Below are 19,766 nucleotides of genomic sequence, written 5' to 3'. Positions count from 1 at the left end.
TGAGTTTGGCCATGAAATATTCTGAGGTGCATCATTGGCAGTCACACACCTGATTTGCATGGAGCCATGGGTGGGGCACAATAGCCATTTAAATTTGGGTTGACAAGTTAGGACCAAATCCTAGTCAGGTTGAAGTCCTCAAGTATTTTGCCACTGACTTCAAGGGCACTAAGATATGACCCTTACTGCATTTCAACACACCTAGCTTTGGAGGATTGAGCACTCTTTTTCCGAAGATCCCTTTCTAATCAAACTCTTTTTTACATTTTTCTCAATTTAGTTTTAGAAAGCTGGCTTGACTTCACTGGAGAGCTGGAACCACCCGATCCTCTTGCAAGACTGCCTCAACTCAAGCGACGTATCAAACAGCTCTTAATTGACATGGGGAAAGTACAGCAAATAGCCACGCTGTGCTCTGTATGACAAAAGGAAGAATAAAGGAATAAAAATAGGCTCTCTACAGTGAATTTTCTTATCAGCCACAAGACTGACAGGAGGACAGCAAAAAGCTGGATATTTGTCTAGTTCTGGGCTGATTACATTTTTAGCCTGAAGCTTTGGAGAAAAGAAAGGAAATCTAGAGTAAGGAAATTAACACTGAAAAGCTAAATACTCTGTATTCAAGATGCAAATTACAATATGTCACATATTGAGGAACATTGACATGGTCTACAATATGATAAATAAGACATGTGAAGTGACAGAATTTCTCCTTCAGGTCATACAAGAAGATTCAAGAAATCTCTGCAATGGAAAATGCTATAATTTTATAGTCAGTAGCAGAAAGAGCCAAACTCTCAAATGTCAGTGGGAAAAATGTACAATCGTAATTATTTTTTCTCCCATTGCTAGTGAAAATACAGACACAGAGAGATCCATAGCCTCTCTACAGTTGGTCCACCCCCAAAGTTTTAGGCAGGTAACTGATCTTTTGCAGTCCATGAACTATTTCTTATCTAACTAGTGTTATTTGGGAAAATGAAAACATTTGCTTCACTTTTGAAAGAAACAGGATGTGGTGGTCTCCTTATAAATATTTTTTTTAATGGAAATCCTCATTACAGCACCCTTAGGCTCTTTTAAAAACGTAAGTGGCAAACAGTGGTCAGATGTGCCAAATAATACTAAAACCACTGGGATGACAGTTTGAAGATAGTGAAATACATGGAGAGTTTTGTTCAAAGTTCTACCTGGTGCCAGCAATCCATCCAAAATTGTATCTAGTTTATATTTTTTTACGTTCTATTGCAGTATTCAGGATTCCAAGTACATTTTGTCCTGGGTAGTTCAGCTTGGTGTTAGCCCTCTGAATCTTTACCAACCTCATCTGGGATGAGGAATGACAAAAGCAGCAAAACTGCTTGTTTGTGGCTGTGAATTATTAAACCACTAGATTGAATATCGCAAAGATACATTATCTAGGATGTTTTTATAAAACTTTTAGCTTCAGTCATAAGTGAGTAAAACATCATGAAACCAAAGGCAACCTAGTTGCTCTGTTAGCTCTTGCTGGATTTTGAGCTCAGGACCTTCTCTTTGCCTGTGCTCATGTAAGTTGTCACTGCACCCAGTGCTACATATGTATGTGTAGGTATATGTGTATATACACACACATTCATATGTACATACTATATACATATTTATATCTACACATGTCTAGTTTTATTACTATAGACTATAAGAACTGGTGGTTAACATGAAATGTTACCTTTTAACAAGCAGTTTATAAAATTGAAAATAATGTATGTACAGGTTTTGGAATTTGTAAAATATGACTGTTAAAAGGAGGCTATTTAATTGATGACATAAGATACTTGAACATTTTATGCCTCACAACTGTTTATCAGTTCTAGTTTTCTGTATAAATGCATTTTAGAACCGATAGACAGTAAACTTGAATTTACCTTTTGATAAGAGTACAAGCCACTGTACATTCAAAAATTATTTAAATTTGCAAACACACTGTTCTATATGTAAGGTACTGTATGTAAAACTGTTTATTAAAACTATTCTGCATACTCTACATTTTCCACTTTTCTTCCTGTCCTATACAGAAATGTAAAAAAGTGATTAAAATAATGTACAGACCATAAAAAACTTGAATTTTTGAATGCCTGTTGAGGATTCAGATAATCGAAAAGTGTGCCAAAAATGGATTGTGTACAAAAGATGTTGAAACTAGTGCTTTGAACTTTCATCATAAAACCATCATTGAGAGAGAAAGTAGCATGCCTGGGTGCTTATTGAAAAATGCCTACACTAAAGTCTCTAATTTATCTGTCATGTCTGAAGTAAGTTAATGCTATTAATATTTTAACTCTAAACCAAATGTGTCAATGTCCGTTATAGAATGATACCTATTTAAAAGGTCTCTTCAACAGCAGTTACCACACCATTGTATTGGCAATATTACAGCTCTGTATTAATTCCAAAACTCAACTCAATCTTAATTATGTAGCAGGGATTGGCATCTCCATAATTTAAAGAGGAAATACAGTAACTGAGGAATATGTCAAGGAATGTTGATTTTTTTTTTTATGGCAACCACTACAATATTTAACAAAATACCCTGATGTTTTATACAGGATAATTTGATGCTTAAATGACTACTTAAGACACATTTCACAGTATTAACAGCTGTTGAAAGTGATCTACTTGCTCTTTGGATATGCAAGTTACTGTTATATATTATTCACTTGCTGCATATCCTTAAATGTGGTACTGTGTGTACTGTATAGAATAAATGTAAATCTTAATACACAATTTGAAACAAAGTATATAGTATTTACATAATATATACAGTACATACTGGTGCTATGTTATACAATGTGTGTATGCATGTGTGAGATACCATATAACTGTAAATGTAATGAACGGAGAGATGGACTGAGGTTTCAAGTTGTAGGAAGGAGGTTCCTTGCTTTGGGCCCATCACAGCAAAGTTACAATGAGATGTGAGAATATTATCCCTAAAAGGTGGCTATTGTATGAGCTGAGGACCCAGAGGTAGTCTCAGATGCAGGTACTAGGAGGTGGTCACTGGTGTAGACAGGGCCTACACTTTTAAATATATATTACATATAAAAAACTACTGTAAAGTATTGTATGATTTCAAAGTTAAGTTATCAAAAGTTAGGCAATGTCTGAATTAAGGTTGCCTATGCAATTCAGCCTTCTGCCATATGCATTGTGTTAGTCTTTTAACTTGCAAGGTGTCACTTTTTTTTAACCCCCACAGGACCCTGCCTCTTTCAGTGCACAGAATAGGTAGGGCCCCCGGAATGAGTAACTTTTCAATATTTCTGTTTACCCTCATTCATTTGGTAGCCAAATGCATAATATTTACCACATACCATTTAAACCATGCACTGCATACAAAATTATTCATTTCTTCATGGGCTTTTCTATGACACACATCACTGTGAATGCTTCACAAACTTTAAGGTAACTTGGTATCATCAACTCCACTTTAAAGATGGGAAACTGACTAATAGAGAGATTAAGGCCAGAATTGTCAGGCGCCCAACTTGTGAAACACTTGGGACCTGATTTTTTTCAGAGCATTTTTATAGCACTTTATATGTTCAGTGGACGCACTGACTTCAGTTATGGTTGTAAGTGCTCGGCACTTCTGCAGATCTGGCCCCAAATGTTCCCTGTTGGGCACCTAAAAAAAGAGAGAAACGCAATTAGTGGCCACCTATGAATTTTGGTCTAAATGACATAGGAACTCTGTGGCAAAGCAGGGATCGGTTCCAAGTCTCAGAATGTTATCCAGTTGTCTTGATCATAAGACTATTGTCAAGGTTCCTTCCCCACTCTGAACTCTAGGGTACAGATGTGGGGACTGCATGAAAGACCCCCTGAGCTTATTCTTACCAGCTTAGGTTAAAAACTTCCCCAAGGTACAAACTTTGCCTTGTCCTTGAACCCTATACTGCCACCACCAAGCGTGTTAAACAAAGAACAGGGAAAGAGCCCACTTGGAGACATCTTCCCTCAAAATATCCCCCCAAGCCCTATACCCCCTTTCCTGGGGAATGCTTGATAAAAATCCTCACCAATTTGCACAGGTGAACACAGACCCAAACCTTTGGATCTTAAGCACAATGAAAAATCAGTCAGGTTCTTAAAAGAAGAATTTTAATTAAAGAAAAGATAAAAGAATCACCTCTGTAAAATCAGGATGGTAAATACCTTACAGGGTAATCAGATTCAAAACACAGAGAATCCTTCTAGGCAAAACCTTAAATTACAAAAAGACACAAAAACAGGAATATACATTCCATTCAGCACAGCTATTTTACCAGCCATTTAAACAAAAGGAAATCTAACACATTTCTAGCTAGATTACTCACTAACTTTTTACAGGAGTTCTGAGCTGCATTCCTGATCTGTTCCCGGCAAAAGCATCACACAGACAGCCAGACCCTTTGTTTCCTCCTCTCCCACAGCTTTGAAAGTATCTTGTCTCCTCATTGGTCATTTTGGTCAGGTGCCAGCAAGGTTATCTTAGCTTCTTAACCCTTTACAGGTGAAAGGGTTTTGCCTCTGGCCAAGAGGGATTTTATAGCACTATGGACAGAAAGATGGTTACCCTTCCCTTTATATTTATGACAACTATCCTTTCTCATCCTGCAGTTCTTTGCCTCTTTCACCACATGCCCTCCTCAAAAAATGAGGCAGGCATCTTACAATCAACTGCCTCATTCACTACACAACTCTGATTCATTCCCAAAGCACCATTTACACTGTGCACTGAATGAGGCAGAAGTGGGGGGGGGGGGGGGGGAATAGTATGTGATGCTGTAACTAAAGACTGTATCACAATGCATGTGCACAAAGGGACCAAATTAAGGTTGCACAAGCTTATTTCCTAACTTCAGGATGCTTGACTTTGCAGTCGTTTACAGTGGGTTTTTTTAATGTAGTTTTTTAACTTAATTTAAGGCTTTTTTTTTAAAAAGCAAACAAGGGAAAAGAAAACAAAAAGGAATTCCATCATACAAAGCCATACTGTGACAACACACAGGGCTACTCAGCAGTGTTGGAACCTTTAAATCCACAGCAGACTTCTGCCACTTGAGCTCATAGAGTAACTAGTAATAGTAGTTGGCTATTATCCTCTCTGGACCAACCGCTAAGGAAGATGAGAGACTTTGCAAGTGGGTTTCACGGATTTTTGCTAGACAGTGAATGTTGAGACTCAAAGTCCCTATGTTTTGTTTTACACTTCAGAGGGGAGCATTCTCAAGTGGATACAGACTCTTGTGCCCCTTTCTCCCACTTCCCAGCTTGACCCTTTTTGCTTATCTGCTAGCATCTCCCCTTGTTATCTTGTTTCTCGGCTCCTGTCCATCCTCTAGCTTACACCTGTTTCCCCTCCGCTTCCCTCCGCCACCCCTCTGCTCCTCAGCCTTGTGCAGTTGCGTTAGGCTGTGTCCTCCTCCTGTTGCCTGGGTGTCACCTGGGAAACCATTTAAACACTGGAGAGAAGGTTTCCATGCTTTGTTCTGCTGCTCCATCAGCCTCTGGCTGGTGGAGGGGGAGGTGTGAGGCAATTGTAGGGAAAGTTCTGCTCCGCCCCTGCAGCCTTGGGCTGGAGCATGCTCGGTGAGCTCTGTGAAGGTGGAATATGCAGTGTAAACAGAATCTTCTGAGATTGTTAGGTAGGTCTCTAACAAATCTCTGCTGAGCATGTGCACAGGTGACTTTCAGAGGCTTGTAATTTGGCCAAATTTGGGTGGATTTTCTCTGCACTAAACATCTTTCTGACACCCCCCCCCCCCCCATGCCAAATTCCTAGCCCTTGCTCCAAGGCATAGAGGCTCTAGGGCAGTGGTGGGCAACCTGCGGCCCATCAGGGTAATCCGCTGGCGGGCTGCAAGACAGTTGGTTTACATCGACCATCCGCAGGCACGGCCGCCCGCAGCTCCCAGTGGCTGCAGTTTGCTGTTCCAGGCCAATGGGAGCTGCGGGAAGCGGCAGCCGTGCCGCAGGTTGCCCACCACTGCTCTAGAGCTTCTCAGCTAAATTGCTATAAGAATTTTTTAGCATGAGCTAAACAATGTCATTTCATGTAACCTTGATCACAGAAACAAGAACTAGTTTGATGAAACATTTAAAAAAATCAGCCTGAGGCAGACAGACCCTGGCTTGGAGAATTTCAGCCTGGATGGTTAAAGTTTGCAGTTATAAGCAGCTGAAAATCAGGTCTTTATAATGGAAATGCTGGACAGCCTTAACTTTATTGCAGGTCCTGATGGGTATATAAGTTCTGTCACAGTTGCCTGTAGTGATCCTACCCTCACACCACAATGTACCTTTGCTGGGGTGAGTCCCAAGCGTGGAACTTCTTTTCTACCCCGCCCGCACTTTATGCCTTGTGAAATCTTTCAGGACATTCCCTCCTTTTAGAGAGCATTTGTTAAAATCGAGGTTTTTATTAATTTTGGGGATGACCATTGCTCCTGTATTTTATTTTATCTTTTTTCTTTTGTATTGAGTCACCATGTAATCACTTTAACAAGGGTGATTTTTGTTACAATGCTTTCATGTATATTTAAAAATGGTTTTGTTATGTGGTGTCCCAAGCACTGGGGATGGGGGTGGTGTCTTTAGCAATAAGCATTATATACACTGTGTGTATTTGTTATACTTGGAGAATAGGTATGGAGCACTTGACAATGGTGAAAATACACTAGAATAAAGAAAAGCATGTTTCTCTGGAAGACGTTCTGCACCAGCCTGGGCAACTCATAACTACTGGAAAAATGTGAAATGTACATGGAGAAAATGAATAGTGCAGAAAACATTAATATAATGAACTTCCAAAACATGCCATATAATCAAGACTGTGTGTACGTGCATTTGGGATGCTATTAACAGTAGATGAGTTAACACCGTTTTCTAGCGATTGGTTGATTAAATAAAATCTAGTCTAATGCAAATTAAGCGATTAAACAGCTACTCAGTCTTTTTCGGACTTGCTCACAACCGTCTCCATTCTGTTAGTGCCTCTCAATGCATTGTCACTGAAAGGTCTGAGAGAGGCAGCACTGAATGGCTTAATCTTCCATGAGAGAAGCAAGGTATTTTCTTTTACAGTTTGTTTTATAATAGCAATAATGTTGATTGCATTTTAATATACTCACAATAAAGGCCTATTGAGATTGGTTAAGTGCTTGGGCTCCCTTTTGGTGAACTAACAGTTTCAACAAGCTGATCTATGCTTTATATACTTTGGAGCATTAAGGAACTGTGTCTTAATTGTATAAAGCCTGTCAACTAGTTTTGTGTACACATTATTCATTTGATTACATTCAGAGAGACAAGACATTGATTACTGTTACAGCACTTTGCAACAAGTCTACTTAACCTTTCTAATACTTGCCTCCTTTCAACCAAATTTGTCAGAGATGTAAAATGGGAGGGTACCTTCAAATGAAGTGGCCTTTCAAATATGAAAGATAGTGTGGCTGGACCAAATTCAGACCCTACTGTAAGCAGCTGCACCATTATTGACATGAATGAATGTCTGGCCTGTTTCCTTAATACGCTCCCATTTGGGTTGAAACTCCAGTGGATTCTGCTTCCTTCATCTTTCAGACATACACCCAGGGGTGTGAATACATACAGTTCTATACATTTAGCTTTTGTTATAGCTAAAAGATGCATACAATGGCAATCTGAAAAACTGCACAGGGTCACCAAATGGATACATGAGAGGAAAGCCGTTATTCCTATCTCTCTCCTTTGAAGCATCAGAGATGGTCATGGCTGGAGATGCTTGGCTGGCTGGTTCATGCTGACATGCTCAGGTTCTAACTGATTGCCATATGTGGTGTTGGGAAGGTCAGATTGGCAGGGACCTTTTGGAGTTTTTTCACTTTCCTCTTGCACAGTATGTGGGGTTAGTTGCTAGGATCATCTGGGTATGTCTCAGTTCATAGAATCATAGAAGATTAGGGTTGGAAGAGACCTCAGGAGGTCATCTAGTACAACCCCCTGGTCAAAGCAGGACCAACCCTAACTAAATCATCCCAGCCAGGGCTTCATCAAGCCGGGCCTTAAAAACCTCTAAAGATGGAAATTCTACCACCTCCCGAGGTAACTCATTCCAGTGCTTCACCACCACCCTCCTAGTTAAATAGTTTTTCCTACTATCCAACCTAGACCTCCCCCACTGCAGATTGAGACCATTGCTCTTTGTTCTGTCATCTCCCACCACTGAGAACAGCCAAGCTCCATCCTCTTCAGGTAGTTGAAGGCTGCTCTCAGATCCCCCTCACTCTTCTGCAAACTAAATAAGCCCAGTTCCCTCAGCCTCTCCTTGTAAGTCATGTGCTGCAGCCCCCTAATATTTTTTGTTGCTCTCCGCTGAACTCTCTCCAATTTGTTGACATCCTTTCTGTAATGGGGGGCCCAAAACTGGGCACAATATTCCAGTTGTGGCCTCACCAGTGCCGAATAGAGGGGAATAATCACTTCCCTTGATCTCCTGGCAATGCTCCTACGTATGCAGCCTGATATGCCGTTAGTCTTCTTGGCAACAAGGGCACACTACTGACTTATATCCAGCTTCCCATCCACTGTAATCCCCAGGTCCTTTTCTGCAGAACTGCTGCTTAGACAGTTGGTCTGCAGCCTGTAACGGTGCATGGGATTCTTCCTTCCTAAGTGCAGGACTCTGCACTTGTCCTTGTTGAACCTTATCAGATTTCTTTTGGCCCAATCCTCCAATTTGTCTAGGTCACTCTGGACCCTATCCCTACCCTCCAATGTATTTACCTCTCCCCACAGCTAAGTGTCATCCATGAACTTGCTGAGGGTGCAATCCATCCTATCATCCAGATCATTAATGAAGATGTTGAATAAAACTGGCTCCAGGACCGACCCCTGGGCCACTCCACTTGATACTGGCTGCCTACTAGACATCGAGCTTTTGATCACTACCCATTGAGCCAGACTTTCTAGCCAGCTTTCTATCCACCTTACAGTCCATTCATCCAATCCATACTTCTTTAACTTGCTGGAAAGAATACTGTGGGAGACCATATAAAAAGCTTTGCTAAATTACCTTGTATTGCAAGGGCCTCACACATTGGTGCACCTCGGTCCCTCCCATTCTCTGCCTGTGGCATACAAGATCTAATCTCCTGAGGATTGTAGTACAGTAAAACCTACCAAGAGCAACCACTCATGGGAGTTTGCAAAAGTGGTTGCTTGTAAGAGATGGTCTCTCTTCAAAGGTTTGTTGTAAAATGGGCACTTTTACAATGTACAGAAAGGCTACTATTGCTTCCGATGCTTCATGTTTAACTTTAATTGCCTTATAAATGAACATTACATTATGCAATACAGTACTGTACTGTATTTAAAATTTAAAACAGCTGTTTAGAAATATAGTGACAAAGAAATCATCTGTAATTTATATAACTTGATTAACTGGAAATCTTAATTTAAAAAAAAAACACAGCCAGAAACAAAAATCAACGTGGAACCAAACCTGGGAAAAGTGATTCAAGCTCAGAAATAACTCTCCCCGGGCCTGCTACAGTACGCTATAATATGTATCTTTCCACTCCTCTTTTTTTGTGAGCTTTAAAGGTGGTACTCAGTAACATCAGTCTATAATTTTACTTTCTCTGGACTCATGAGAATGGGATGAGGACTGTTCCCTCAGTTATAAATATGTTTGTTTGGTTTCATAGACTTGGAAAAGCGATGGCATTTTTAAAAAACAGACACTGTATATGCATCACTTGACAAAGTTGGCCATTTGGCACTGAAAATCCAAAGTTCTCCATGAGCCACACTGGAGTCTCCCATTTTGTTTGGCTCATGTAATCAGATCGAGGCCTCATTTTATACACTGCTGGTATACAGCACAAAAATCTTTTATCCAATGGAGCCTTGTGCATGCAGACACCATCACAACTGCACAGACATGTTGGTGCTGGGAAAGTGTGTGGGAAAACTGTGTGTGCACAAGTGGAGACTTGAGGCTGCATGGAAAATCAGGTCATTTATCCCTAAAGTTTTCATGGTTTTAGGAAGTCACCTTATCAATGCACCTTCCATTCCCTTTCTTCCCCAAGCCCAAAAGAGAATGCCCAACAAAGCTCATAGTCTAGAGTTTAAGAGACACTATATTTATTTAGTCATTGCAAATAGTTATTGGAAGTCTAAGGAACTGTTTCAAGGGGTAGTTTAATGATCTCTAAATCATTACTGCGTGGAATGAAGTCTGCCAATATGGTCATCTAAACAGTGAACAGAGACCCTTTCCCAGCCCCTGTCCCCTGCCCCCAATCATTTCTACACTAAATTAAGGGGTACTTCCATCTTCAGTGGAGATAGGGCTGAGGTGATGACAATATTGTGGACCAGTCCATCCTGTCTCCATTTTTTATCATGTTATTTGCTGGGATTCATTTGTTTTGAATTTCAGGCTGGCCATAGACTTCAAATGCTTCTAACCATTTTTGAAGAATGTGGATTGCACAAATTGCTATGTAAACTACTTTCACCCGCCCCAAGAAGCTGTTGCATCCCATTGAACATGCCTGTACCAAGATTCATGTCTGGGCTTTGACGCAGATCTAACTCTGCTCAAGTGGTGCTGAATGCCAGAACTCACCAAGTCAAGCTTGAACTCACCAAGCTGAACTGGGATGGCGCAGGGGATGTTTTGAGGAACTAAAAGTAATAGCAGTATCAGTGATCCTGGATGGTTCAGCTAGGTATGTTCTATAGTCAGCTTTTACAAGGCTTTCTAATCCCAAAAGCCAGGACCTGCTGGCATTTCTATTGTACAGACAATAGAAGCTTTTTTCTGTATTGCAGAAGCGACAGCAGGTCTTGGCCCTCATGTCCTGGTCTTGGGCACAGAATGTAATAACACCACTTTCTTTGGATAAAATTCATTGAAGCCACCAAAATGCACAAGCTGTACAAAGTCACCTCCTGAGGTAGTTCACCCTCAATCCTGGAAATGCCTTCACCAACCTGCCCCCCATTCTCATAGGTACAACCCCTTCCACCCTTCCTCATACTTGTCCACTGGGTATTTATTCATTTCAGATTCCCTTTCAAAACTACATTTCTTGCTTTTAAAACCCTCCACAGCCTTGCCTCTCTCCTCCCCTCCTTATTCCTTCATCTGTTAGCCCCGGTCTCCTTTTAATTGCTTTACATACAATCTTCACCCTGGCTAGTGCAAGAGCCTTCTCCTCTGCAACTCTTTCCATGGCTCATCTTCTTTGTCTCCATCTCTTTTCAAATCTCATCATAAAACACATCATTGCCTCCTTGCCTGTGCCACTTAATTCCTCTCCTGATATTGATTATGAGCCAGCTGTGCCACCTTTCTTCCCAAAAGTCAGCACTGCTCACACAAGTCCCAGTGGAATTACTTAAGCAAGAGCTTGCCAATGAAGTAAGCATTACACAGGCAAGTCCTCAGATTTTAATGATGATTTACACATTAGGGGGATTTCAATGCCAGGATCTCATAATATTTCACAGGTATTAATAAGAGAGGCCTCATGTCATCCCTGTGAAGTAGCTAAGTATTATTATTCCTATTTTATAGATAGCAAAACTGGGGCAACAGAGAAGTTAAGTGACTTGCCCAAGGTCAGCAAGCATGTGGCAGTGGAAAGAAGAGCAGCCAGGTAACCTGATTCTGTGGTTTTTGTAGTGCAATAGTGCCTTCAGGCCCCGACTCTCACTGGACCCCATGGTGCTAGGTGCCAGGAAGTCACATAGCAAGAACAGTCCCCACTGCAGAGAGCTCATGTTCTAACTAGACAAGACAGATAAAGGTGGTTAGCTTTAGTTATGTAACTGTAGTAACACAGCAGACAGAGTGTGTTGGTTATGTGTCTGGTTGTCTTTCAGATGCAGATCTGTACTGTAATGACACTGAACCATTTTGTGAAGACTCACAGGTATAGTCCCAAAAAGAAAGTAAACTTCATCTGGTCTGGAGCCAAACATTTTCCAGCTGGGATGAAAAATATTATCCCTTGCTGTGCTGCAACATTTATCACTTATTGCCTGCCAGCAACATGCCTAGCACCATCCATTCATCTGAGTTAGCCACAGCCTATATGATTTAGTTCAGATGCACACAATATATAGCAGGTGACACTCTAAGCTCCCACTTGGCAAAGTCTAGGTCCTTTTGTGCTTTGATTATGCTTTTGCACGTGGGTTAAATTAAGCCCTCCAGCCTCCTCCATTGTATGTTGGCTGTTTGTTCTGCTTGTTCTCCTTTCAGGTGACTAGGTGTACAAGTGCTCCCTGGAGAGGAGAGGAGAGCTGACTGACGAAGAAATCCACTGGGGACGTTCCAGGTGAATGAGGCCCTCAAGATTTTCTTAGAAATATAACCTGCGTCAGTCACCCTATTTAGTGCCCAGTCTACCAGCTCATAAGTGAATCTGTTCAAACAATGGCTGCTATAAAAGTCTGCCAGAAGCCAGTGCAGAGCGTGCAGGGTCTTGATCCCTCAGCATAAGAAGGGATCATAGCTCCTGCATTGAAAGATGGGCCCCGTACTTCTCAGCACCCTTTTTTTCTTTATTAGCACAGCATCAGCCAATATATTTGGTAAGTTTACCTTTACTCCCTCTTGGCCCTTATGTGTGTCAGGCTGGAGCCACGCTGCGCTTGCCTCTGCCTGGGAACTTGGCACTGATACTCCCCTATTATTGATTATTCGTATTATGGCAGCACCTACCGGCTCAGAATTTGAGCAGGGCCCCATTGTGCTGGGCAATACACCATGAAACAAGACTGATCTTATTTACCAAAGAGATGTGCCACTGACTCAATGGTCACTGCGCTGCCAGGGCTTTGAGCTTGGATTCCAAGCTACGGCCCACGCTCCTGGGGCCAGCAAAAGCTCCGATTCTGTGATGTCAGCACGCACCTGTCTCAGGGAGGTGTGACATGGGCTGATGACTCCAAAAGAAGCTGCTGGAAGGACTGACTGGCCAGCACAGTTGCTTGGGTGAAAAGTATGGGGCGGGCGGGGGGGGGAGTACAAAGGATCCTGGAGGATGCCCTCAAATTTAGGCACCCCAGTTATTCATATTGATTAACCATAATTCCATTTTACGATGAGACTCGTGATCTCTGGTGCATTAATGTGAGTACACTAGAATCTCAACTTGCATTATTTAAAAAAAAAAAAAAAAAGTTTCTCGCCTTCATGGTTACAGAGAGAGGCTCAAAAACGTGACCCTGGAAGGTAAATAAATATCGCTAGACTGGTGAGTGTCTATTACCTGCCCCCTGCTGTGCTAATCCACAGCAGATGTGAGTTGATACTGCCCCAAGTCTTAGAGGCTTGGTTCTTTCGGTCAAACTGTGGCAGCTCATGATTTTTAGCTCTGGTGGCCTCTGATTCAATCCCTGCTGTGTTGGCCAAGTGGGCAGCCATCAGGCAAACATGACCCCCAATGGATTATTTCTCAGAGTTCATTCTTTTAAGATAATCTCATGATTTTTTTGGGGGGGGGGGGGGAGAGACTAGCTCGTGGTTTTTGATCATTAGGAGTTGGGAATAGCTGGTACAATCTCCTCACTGTGAGGTCTGTTAGACTGTGGAATAATCTCACCAAAGAAGGGGAAACCCGACTGTGGTGTTTAAAACCAGACTCAAAATGGCAGCACAGACGATACTGTTGGAGATGATGCTGAGCCAGGCTCAGGATCTAACAGGAAGGTAGAGAAATCTCAGTGATCTCCTTCCCTGTTTATTGCATGCAGAGTACCAGGCTGAGTCCCAGCCTCTCCGCCCCTGTGAGCTCCAGAGGGAAAAGGCCTTTTTGGAAGGAGAAGTCTACGTCCCGCAGTGCTTGGAAGATGGCCAGTTCCGGTAAGATAGGACAGCCACCTGTGGACCCAATCCTGTACCACTGAGGGCAAAGAGAGCTCTGTGGCTGAGTGGGATTGAACCCCAACGTAGTGGATAAGGAGGGCTGTGCTCCAGCTTCAGTCTCTGTTGAATGAGTTCTGTCTCTCTCTTGTCTGCAATTATCTGTGGGGTCCCTACTATTAATAAAAAAAGAACAGGACTGTTTTAAATGTGGTGGGCCAGATTGTCCTTTGCACAACACACTTGGTGGGTTCCAACACAGGGGGGAGAGCATCTTACATGGGGTTGCTACTTTCCCTCCCACAAATGCGGTGGGGAGGGGTTGGAGCCAAAGCTTTGCCACCCCCTATGTGCTAGCCTGCATAGCTGAGCTGGCGTGAGGAGGGGGGAAGTAATCTGTACCAGGTATAGGGCTGGCACAGTTCACGACTTCCTTGGAGTGAAGGTGGAGACCAGCAACTGGATTGGGACTCTCAAATTACTCGACTGGCCTAGATTTGAGCTAGAGAAGAGACTGACCTGTGCAGAGTGGATCTGGATCCGGATCCAGAAAGGAAAGATAGTCTTGTGGTTAAGGCGCAGGACTAGCAGTCAGAGTTCTGCTATCAACTTTCGGTGCCACCATGGACAAATCACATAGGCCCAGATCCTCAGATGTATTTAGGCACTTAACTCCCTTTGAAATCAATGGGAGTTTGCGCCTAAATACCTTTGGAGATCTGGGCCTTAATCTCACTGTCTTTCAGTTCCCCATCCTCCCAAATAGGATAACAACACTCTCCGACCTCACGGGGCATTGTTAGGGTAAGATCATTAATGTGTGTGTGGTGCTTAGATACAAGAGTGATAGAAAAGCCTATAATTAAAAATTAATGCATTATTCACAAAACGAATCTGAGCTTTCCCGCTATATGGGGCTGTTCAGGCCTGAATCCAAATGAACATATTGTAGATCTGTTAAGCAGTTGCACAGCTAGGGACCCATTGTACTACGGGCTGGGCACTGAACTGAATGAGGACAGGAGGGGCCCTGTGAGAATTCCAAAGAGATCCTATCAGTTAGATCTGAATAGTCTAGAAGCCATTTCTAGGATACAGTTCTTCCTCACGCCATTGCTGTGTTGTCACATTGTTCTTTGTTCTGTGACTGTCCCGCTGCTGACAGGTATATTTCATATTGATGGACAGTTCTGTTGCCAATAGAAAATGATGATGTGTGTCTTCTCCCTAGGACTGTGCAGTGCAATACGAATGGCCTCTCCTGCTGGTGTGTAGATGCCAATGGTATTGAGGTACCAGGCACTAAACAGACTGGAGTTCCAATAGCCTGTAAGTCAGAGGTCATCACTTTTTTCATGTGTGGTGGTAAAAAAGCTATTTGCCTCTCAGTGTGACAACCGTTGAAGTCAAGTGGCCTTTGGCCATTGACATCAATGAGAGCAACAGCAGGCTCCTGGTGATTTATTGATCTTCCTCAGTGGAAGCTCTTTAAGTTACTCAGGACCTGATCATGCAAACTTTACTCACCTGAGGAGTCCCTTCTTGTGTGAGTTATCCCAGTGTAATCAATGGTGGCCTTGCAAGGAGAAAGTGTGTGTGTGTGGCGGGTGAAACAGAAGCCTTGGGCCCCCATCCCTCACAGTTTGAGCCTAAATGGGGCATAAATTTTCAAAAGCAGGTGCCAAAATTTCACATACAAAAAAATACAAGTAACATGTGGCAATAGCATATGCAAATGTAAGCTCCATGTGGGATTTCCCACTGTTTCCTTTGCACTTCCATGATCAACTACTTGTTTTAGTAGGAACAATTACTCATTTACTTTCTAAGGGCTAAATCTGCCTTCCAGTGCCACACCCAAGTAGTCAGTTTGGGTGCAAGGACCTGGGAGGAATTTACTACAAAACACCTATTGTCTTTAATAGGAACCAAGTGACTATGGCTTTAATAGCAGCTGGGAGGAAAATTTGCTCCTCCTCAGGCTCTTATGGGAAAGAGCAGGAAATTGACATGATACAGCATTGTTGTGGCTTTAGTCACTCCCAACCTTCTGGTACAATTTCACTTCACATGGCTTCATACCCCCTGAGTTTGGATTTTGAAGCTCAGACCGTCGACTGGTGTAACGTGAAGTAATGTCACTGATATGAACAAGTCGATTCTCATTTAGGCTGGCTGGTGAGTCATAGATTCAAAGGCCAGAAGAGATCACTGTGATCATCTAGTCTGACCTCAACTCAGTTTGATAATCTGCCCTTGAAAACACGCAGTAGAACTCACCTGAACCAAGCAGGGTTTGCCTGATTTCAGCTGATGTCAGGTAGAATTGCTGTGTTTCTCTTGGGTAACTAAAACCATACATCCTTCCCTGGTCCCCACAAATGGTGAGTTTAATCTGAAATTTATCCCAGGCTCTCTTGCAATATTTGATCACTCTCCTAGGCAAACCTGGCTGAGCGACAGAACAAATCCATGGTCTCAATGTGGCCCAGAGAAAACTCGGATGTCCTCTAGAAAAATAAATGGTTTTGTGCCCAGCAATCACCTTCCGCTAATGATGCCTCTTTGGTATTGTAGGTTTATCCTTTTGCCAGCTCCAAAAACAGCAGATCTTGCTAAGTCATTACATCAACAGCAGCAGCACCTCCTACGTCCCAGAGTGCTTGAATTCAGGGGAGTTTGACCCCGTGCAGTGTGATGTGGGGCCGGGGCAGTGCTGGTGTGTGGACTTTGAAGGAATGGAGATTTACGGCACAAGGCAGGCGGGGAAGCCAACGCCATGTAAGTAAAGTTCAACAAAATGTGGATTTGATTTCATGTTTGGAGGAAGGGAAATAAAAAGCTTGTATGTGATGAATGGCAGGTCATAAGCTGGGCTGCCAGGAAATTTCAGGGTTGTCTTTTCCAAATCATGGGATGATGGTAGCATGTCCAGATAACTTGCATCCAAGAGCTGGATGAGGAGCTTGCTGGGCTGTTAATGCTGATTTTCAATAAGCCTGGGAGCACTGGGGAAGTTCCCAAAGACTGAAAGAAAGCTAACGTTATGCCAATATTTCAGAGGGGTAAATGGAATGACATGGGTAATTGTAGGCCTGTCAGCCTGACATTGGTCCCAGGCAAGATAATGGAGCAACTGATACAGGACTTGATTAATAAAGAATTAAAGGAGGGTAATAAAATTAATGCAAATTAACAGGATTTATAGAAAATAGATCATGTCAAATGAACTTGATATCTTTTTTTTTTTTTTAATGAGATTACAAGTTTGGTTGATAAAGGTACTAGTGTTGGTGTAATATACTTAGACTTTTGACGTCATACCACATGACATTTTGATTAAAAAACGAGAACAAATAAAATTAACATGGCGTACATCAAATGGATTAAAATCTGGCTGATTGATAAATCTGAAAATGTAATTGTAAATGGGGAATCATCATTGCTCAGGTGTGTTTCTAGTGGGGGTCCCACAGAAATCTATTTTTGGCCCTCCAATATTCAACATTTTCATCAGTGACCTGCAAGAAAACAAAAAATCATCACTGATAAAGTTTGCAGATGACATAAATATTGGAAGAGTGGTAAATAATGTATCAGGTCGGTGATACAGAGTGGTGTGGTTTGCTTGGCAAACTGGGCTGTGTTGTCAGGTGTTTGGCTGCATATGTGTGTGTGTGTGTTCTCTCTGTGTGCTGCCCCCAGCCCTGCGCAGACAGCTGGCACGGCAGACCTCGAGCGAACCAGCCAATGGCCACAAGATCTGTTAAGGTACGAAGGCACCTGGCCAGGTTTGTTGTCGACAAACCACGGTCCTAGCTCCCCGGATCAATGGCTACAGTTACACTAGCATGTGTATGCCCATGACAATTGGCACAGCTCAGTGAATGGTGGCACTTTTCATTCCCCCCCTAGACTGGCCAAAGACACTCCCTCTGAGATACCTCTTTATATACCGATACGAACGAGTTATGTATTGCCCCTCTGACATATCTGGGTGCCACCTGTTGCCTTATACCTATTGGCTCAATCAAAACATTTCTATCCATCATGCTTATCTTTAGGATGGGTCAGCATGTTCCTGTTATCTTTGGTGAATGTGTTTGGTATTGAGGCGTTCTGGTACCACCCTTCTGGAATGTGTTTACGTGAGAGCCTAGCACTACTTAGGAATGTGTATTTCTGCAATATCAGCCCTGTTCTTGCCAGATCCTGTGAGCAGGGCCTGCCTCTTGCTCACAACTTAACTTTGCTTTATATCAGCAAAGCTTGGCCACTACTTTAGCCCAGGCCTCACACCAGGTCTCTGATACAAGGGCTTATGTCTCAGGCTCTCTTCCTACTACAGGCTGAAGCAAACAATATGCCTTTGAATAGTTCTCAATGTGAATGTATGCGTCTGGAAACAAAGAACATAGGCCATACTCGCAGGACGGGGGGAGTCTATCCTGGGAAGCAATGTCTCTGAAAACGAGTTTGGGATGGGATGGGGGAGCTAATTAGCTGAACATGAGTTCCCAGGTGCTACACTGTGGCCAGAAGTGCGAATGTGATATTTGGATGCATAAACAGGGGAATCTCAAGTCGGAGGTTATTTTATTCCTATTTACGTATATTGACGGAGGCATATTGGGCACTGGTGCAACCACTGCTGGAATACTGTGTCCAGTTCAGGTGTCCACAATTCATGATTAGAAAGGATTAGAAAACCTGCCTTATACTGGCAGACTCAAGGAGCCCAATCTATTTCGCTTAACAAAGAGAAGGTGAAGGGCACTCGTGGGAAGGTGAATTCATGACAGTGGATACTTGTTTTCTGTCAGGTCCGGGGAGCTGCGAGATCCGAGACCGTCGCGTTCTGCATGGAGTTGGGGAAAAGAGCCCACCACAGTGCTCAGCAGATGGAGAATTTTTGCCTGTCCAGTGCAAATTTGTCAACATGACGGACATGATGGTCTTTGATCTTGTTCACAGTTATAACAGGTAGGAGCAGACATTTCTGCAACTGAGTGGCAATTCCGCAGACCTCTGTGAGTCATTACCTCCTTGCACATTCCAGCTGTAGGAGCTTGATGGGTCGTCTGTTTCCCAAATGCGAATAGACATATGTTCGTTTCCTCAGTAGCCGTTTGTGCTTTAAAAACCAGAGCCAGCTCATCAACCCCACAGGCCATGGAACCAGAGTATCCTTACGCACTCTCAGCTACCTCAGTGTGATTGTCTTTTGTGCAGCGTCTGTCATCCAAGGCAGCCCTCACCGTACAGAATGAAATAACGCAATGAACGAGCTAGATCAGAGCAGCGGGAGAGAGAAATTAAGAGGGGACGAATAAGAGATGAACGATGTTCCCACTGGAGAACGGGACACAGATGCAGAGCCAGTGAGGAGGAAAAATACAAGGAGGCTGTTTCAGCTCTCAGGGGTAGCAGTGCAGAAGCTCTTGCACCCACGGTGGTGAGGGTGCAGGAAAGGGCATGGCAGCAAGTCAGACAGTGGGAGATGAACAGAGGGTGCAGAGAGGAGTACAGAGAGAGGCCAGGGCTCTTTCATGGCTGAAGCAGGCCATTGGTGGGCTTTAAAACATTAAAACACACGGGGGAGGGGGGGCGGCTCTCTTTTTGCACAGCTGCTGCTGAAGTGGAGTCCAGTTTTTCTGTGAAACAGTTTTGCCTGCCTCTCTCTAGTGCGGCTAAATGGTCAGGACTTCAGACTCATTGCTTGTCTCTTTCCACTAGAGGGCAGTAAAGTAAACCTAATGCCTCACTTCTGGCTAAAGCCTATTCCAGTGAATCTTCTTGTTCAGAGTTTTGGCCTTTAATTTAATTTAAGCAAAAATAAAAGTACTGCAAGGCAAGCCAAGTGCCTGGTGCAAAT

General features: G+C 42.9%; 2 protein-coding genes across 14 annotated transcripts in view; both read left to right on the top strand.

The window, feature by feature from the left end:
• The window catches only part of PHF20L1 (PHD finger protein 20 like 1), a 90,121-nt gene extending 82,946 nt beyond the window's left edge, over positions 1-7,175 (top strand). For all 13 annotated transcript variants that reach the window (XM_048841683.2, XM_048841678.2, XM_048841682.2 and 10 more), the window contains one exon: positions 281-7,175. In XM_048841683.2, the coding sequence (XP_048697640.1) occupies positions 281-423 (143 nt within the window). In that variant the 3' untranslated portion in view covers positions 424-7,175. The remainder of the gene's footprint in view (positions 1-280) is intronic.
• Positions 7,176-12,554: 5,379 nt separating this feature from the next.
• Positions 12,555-19,766, top strand: part of TG (thyroglobulin) — a 208,697-nt gene continuing 201,485 nt past the window's right edge. The window contains exons 1-5 of the mRNA XM_048841675.2: positions 12,555-12,618; positions 13,783-13,891; positions 15,123-15,220; positions 16,469-16,672; positions 18,715-18,874. Coding sequence (XP_048697632.2) covers positions 12,555-12,618; positions 13,783-13,891; positions 15,123-15,220; positions 16,469-16,672; positions 18,715-18,874 — 635 coding nt within the window. The remainder of the gene's footprint in view (positions 12,619-13,782; positions 13,892-15,122; positions 15,221-16,468; positions 16,673-18,714; positions 18,875-19,766) is intronic.

Source organism: Caretta caretta, chromosome 2 (assembly GCF_965140235.1).
Source record: "Caretta caretta isolate rCarCar2 chromosome 2, rCarCar1.hap1, whole genome shotgun sequence".
In the NCBI taxonomy this organism is placed as follows: Eukaryota; Metazoa; Chordata; order Testudines; family Cheloniidae; genus Caretta; species Caretta caretta.
This window is presented reverse-complemented; position numbering and strand designations above follow the sequence as displayed.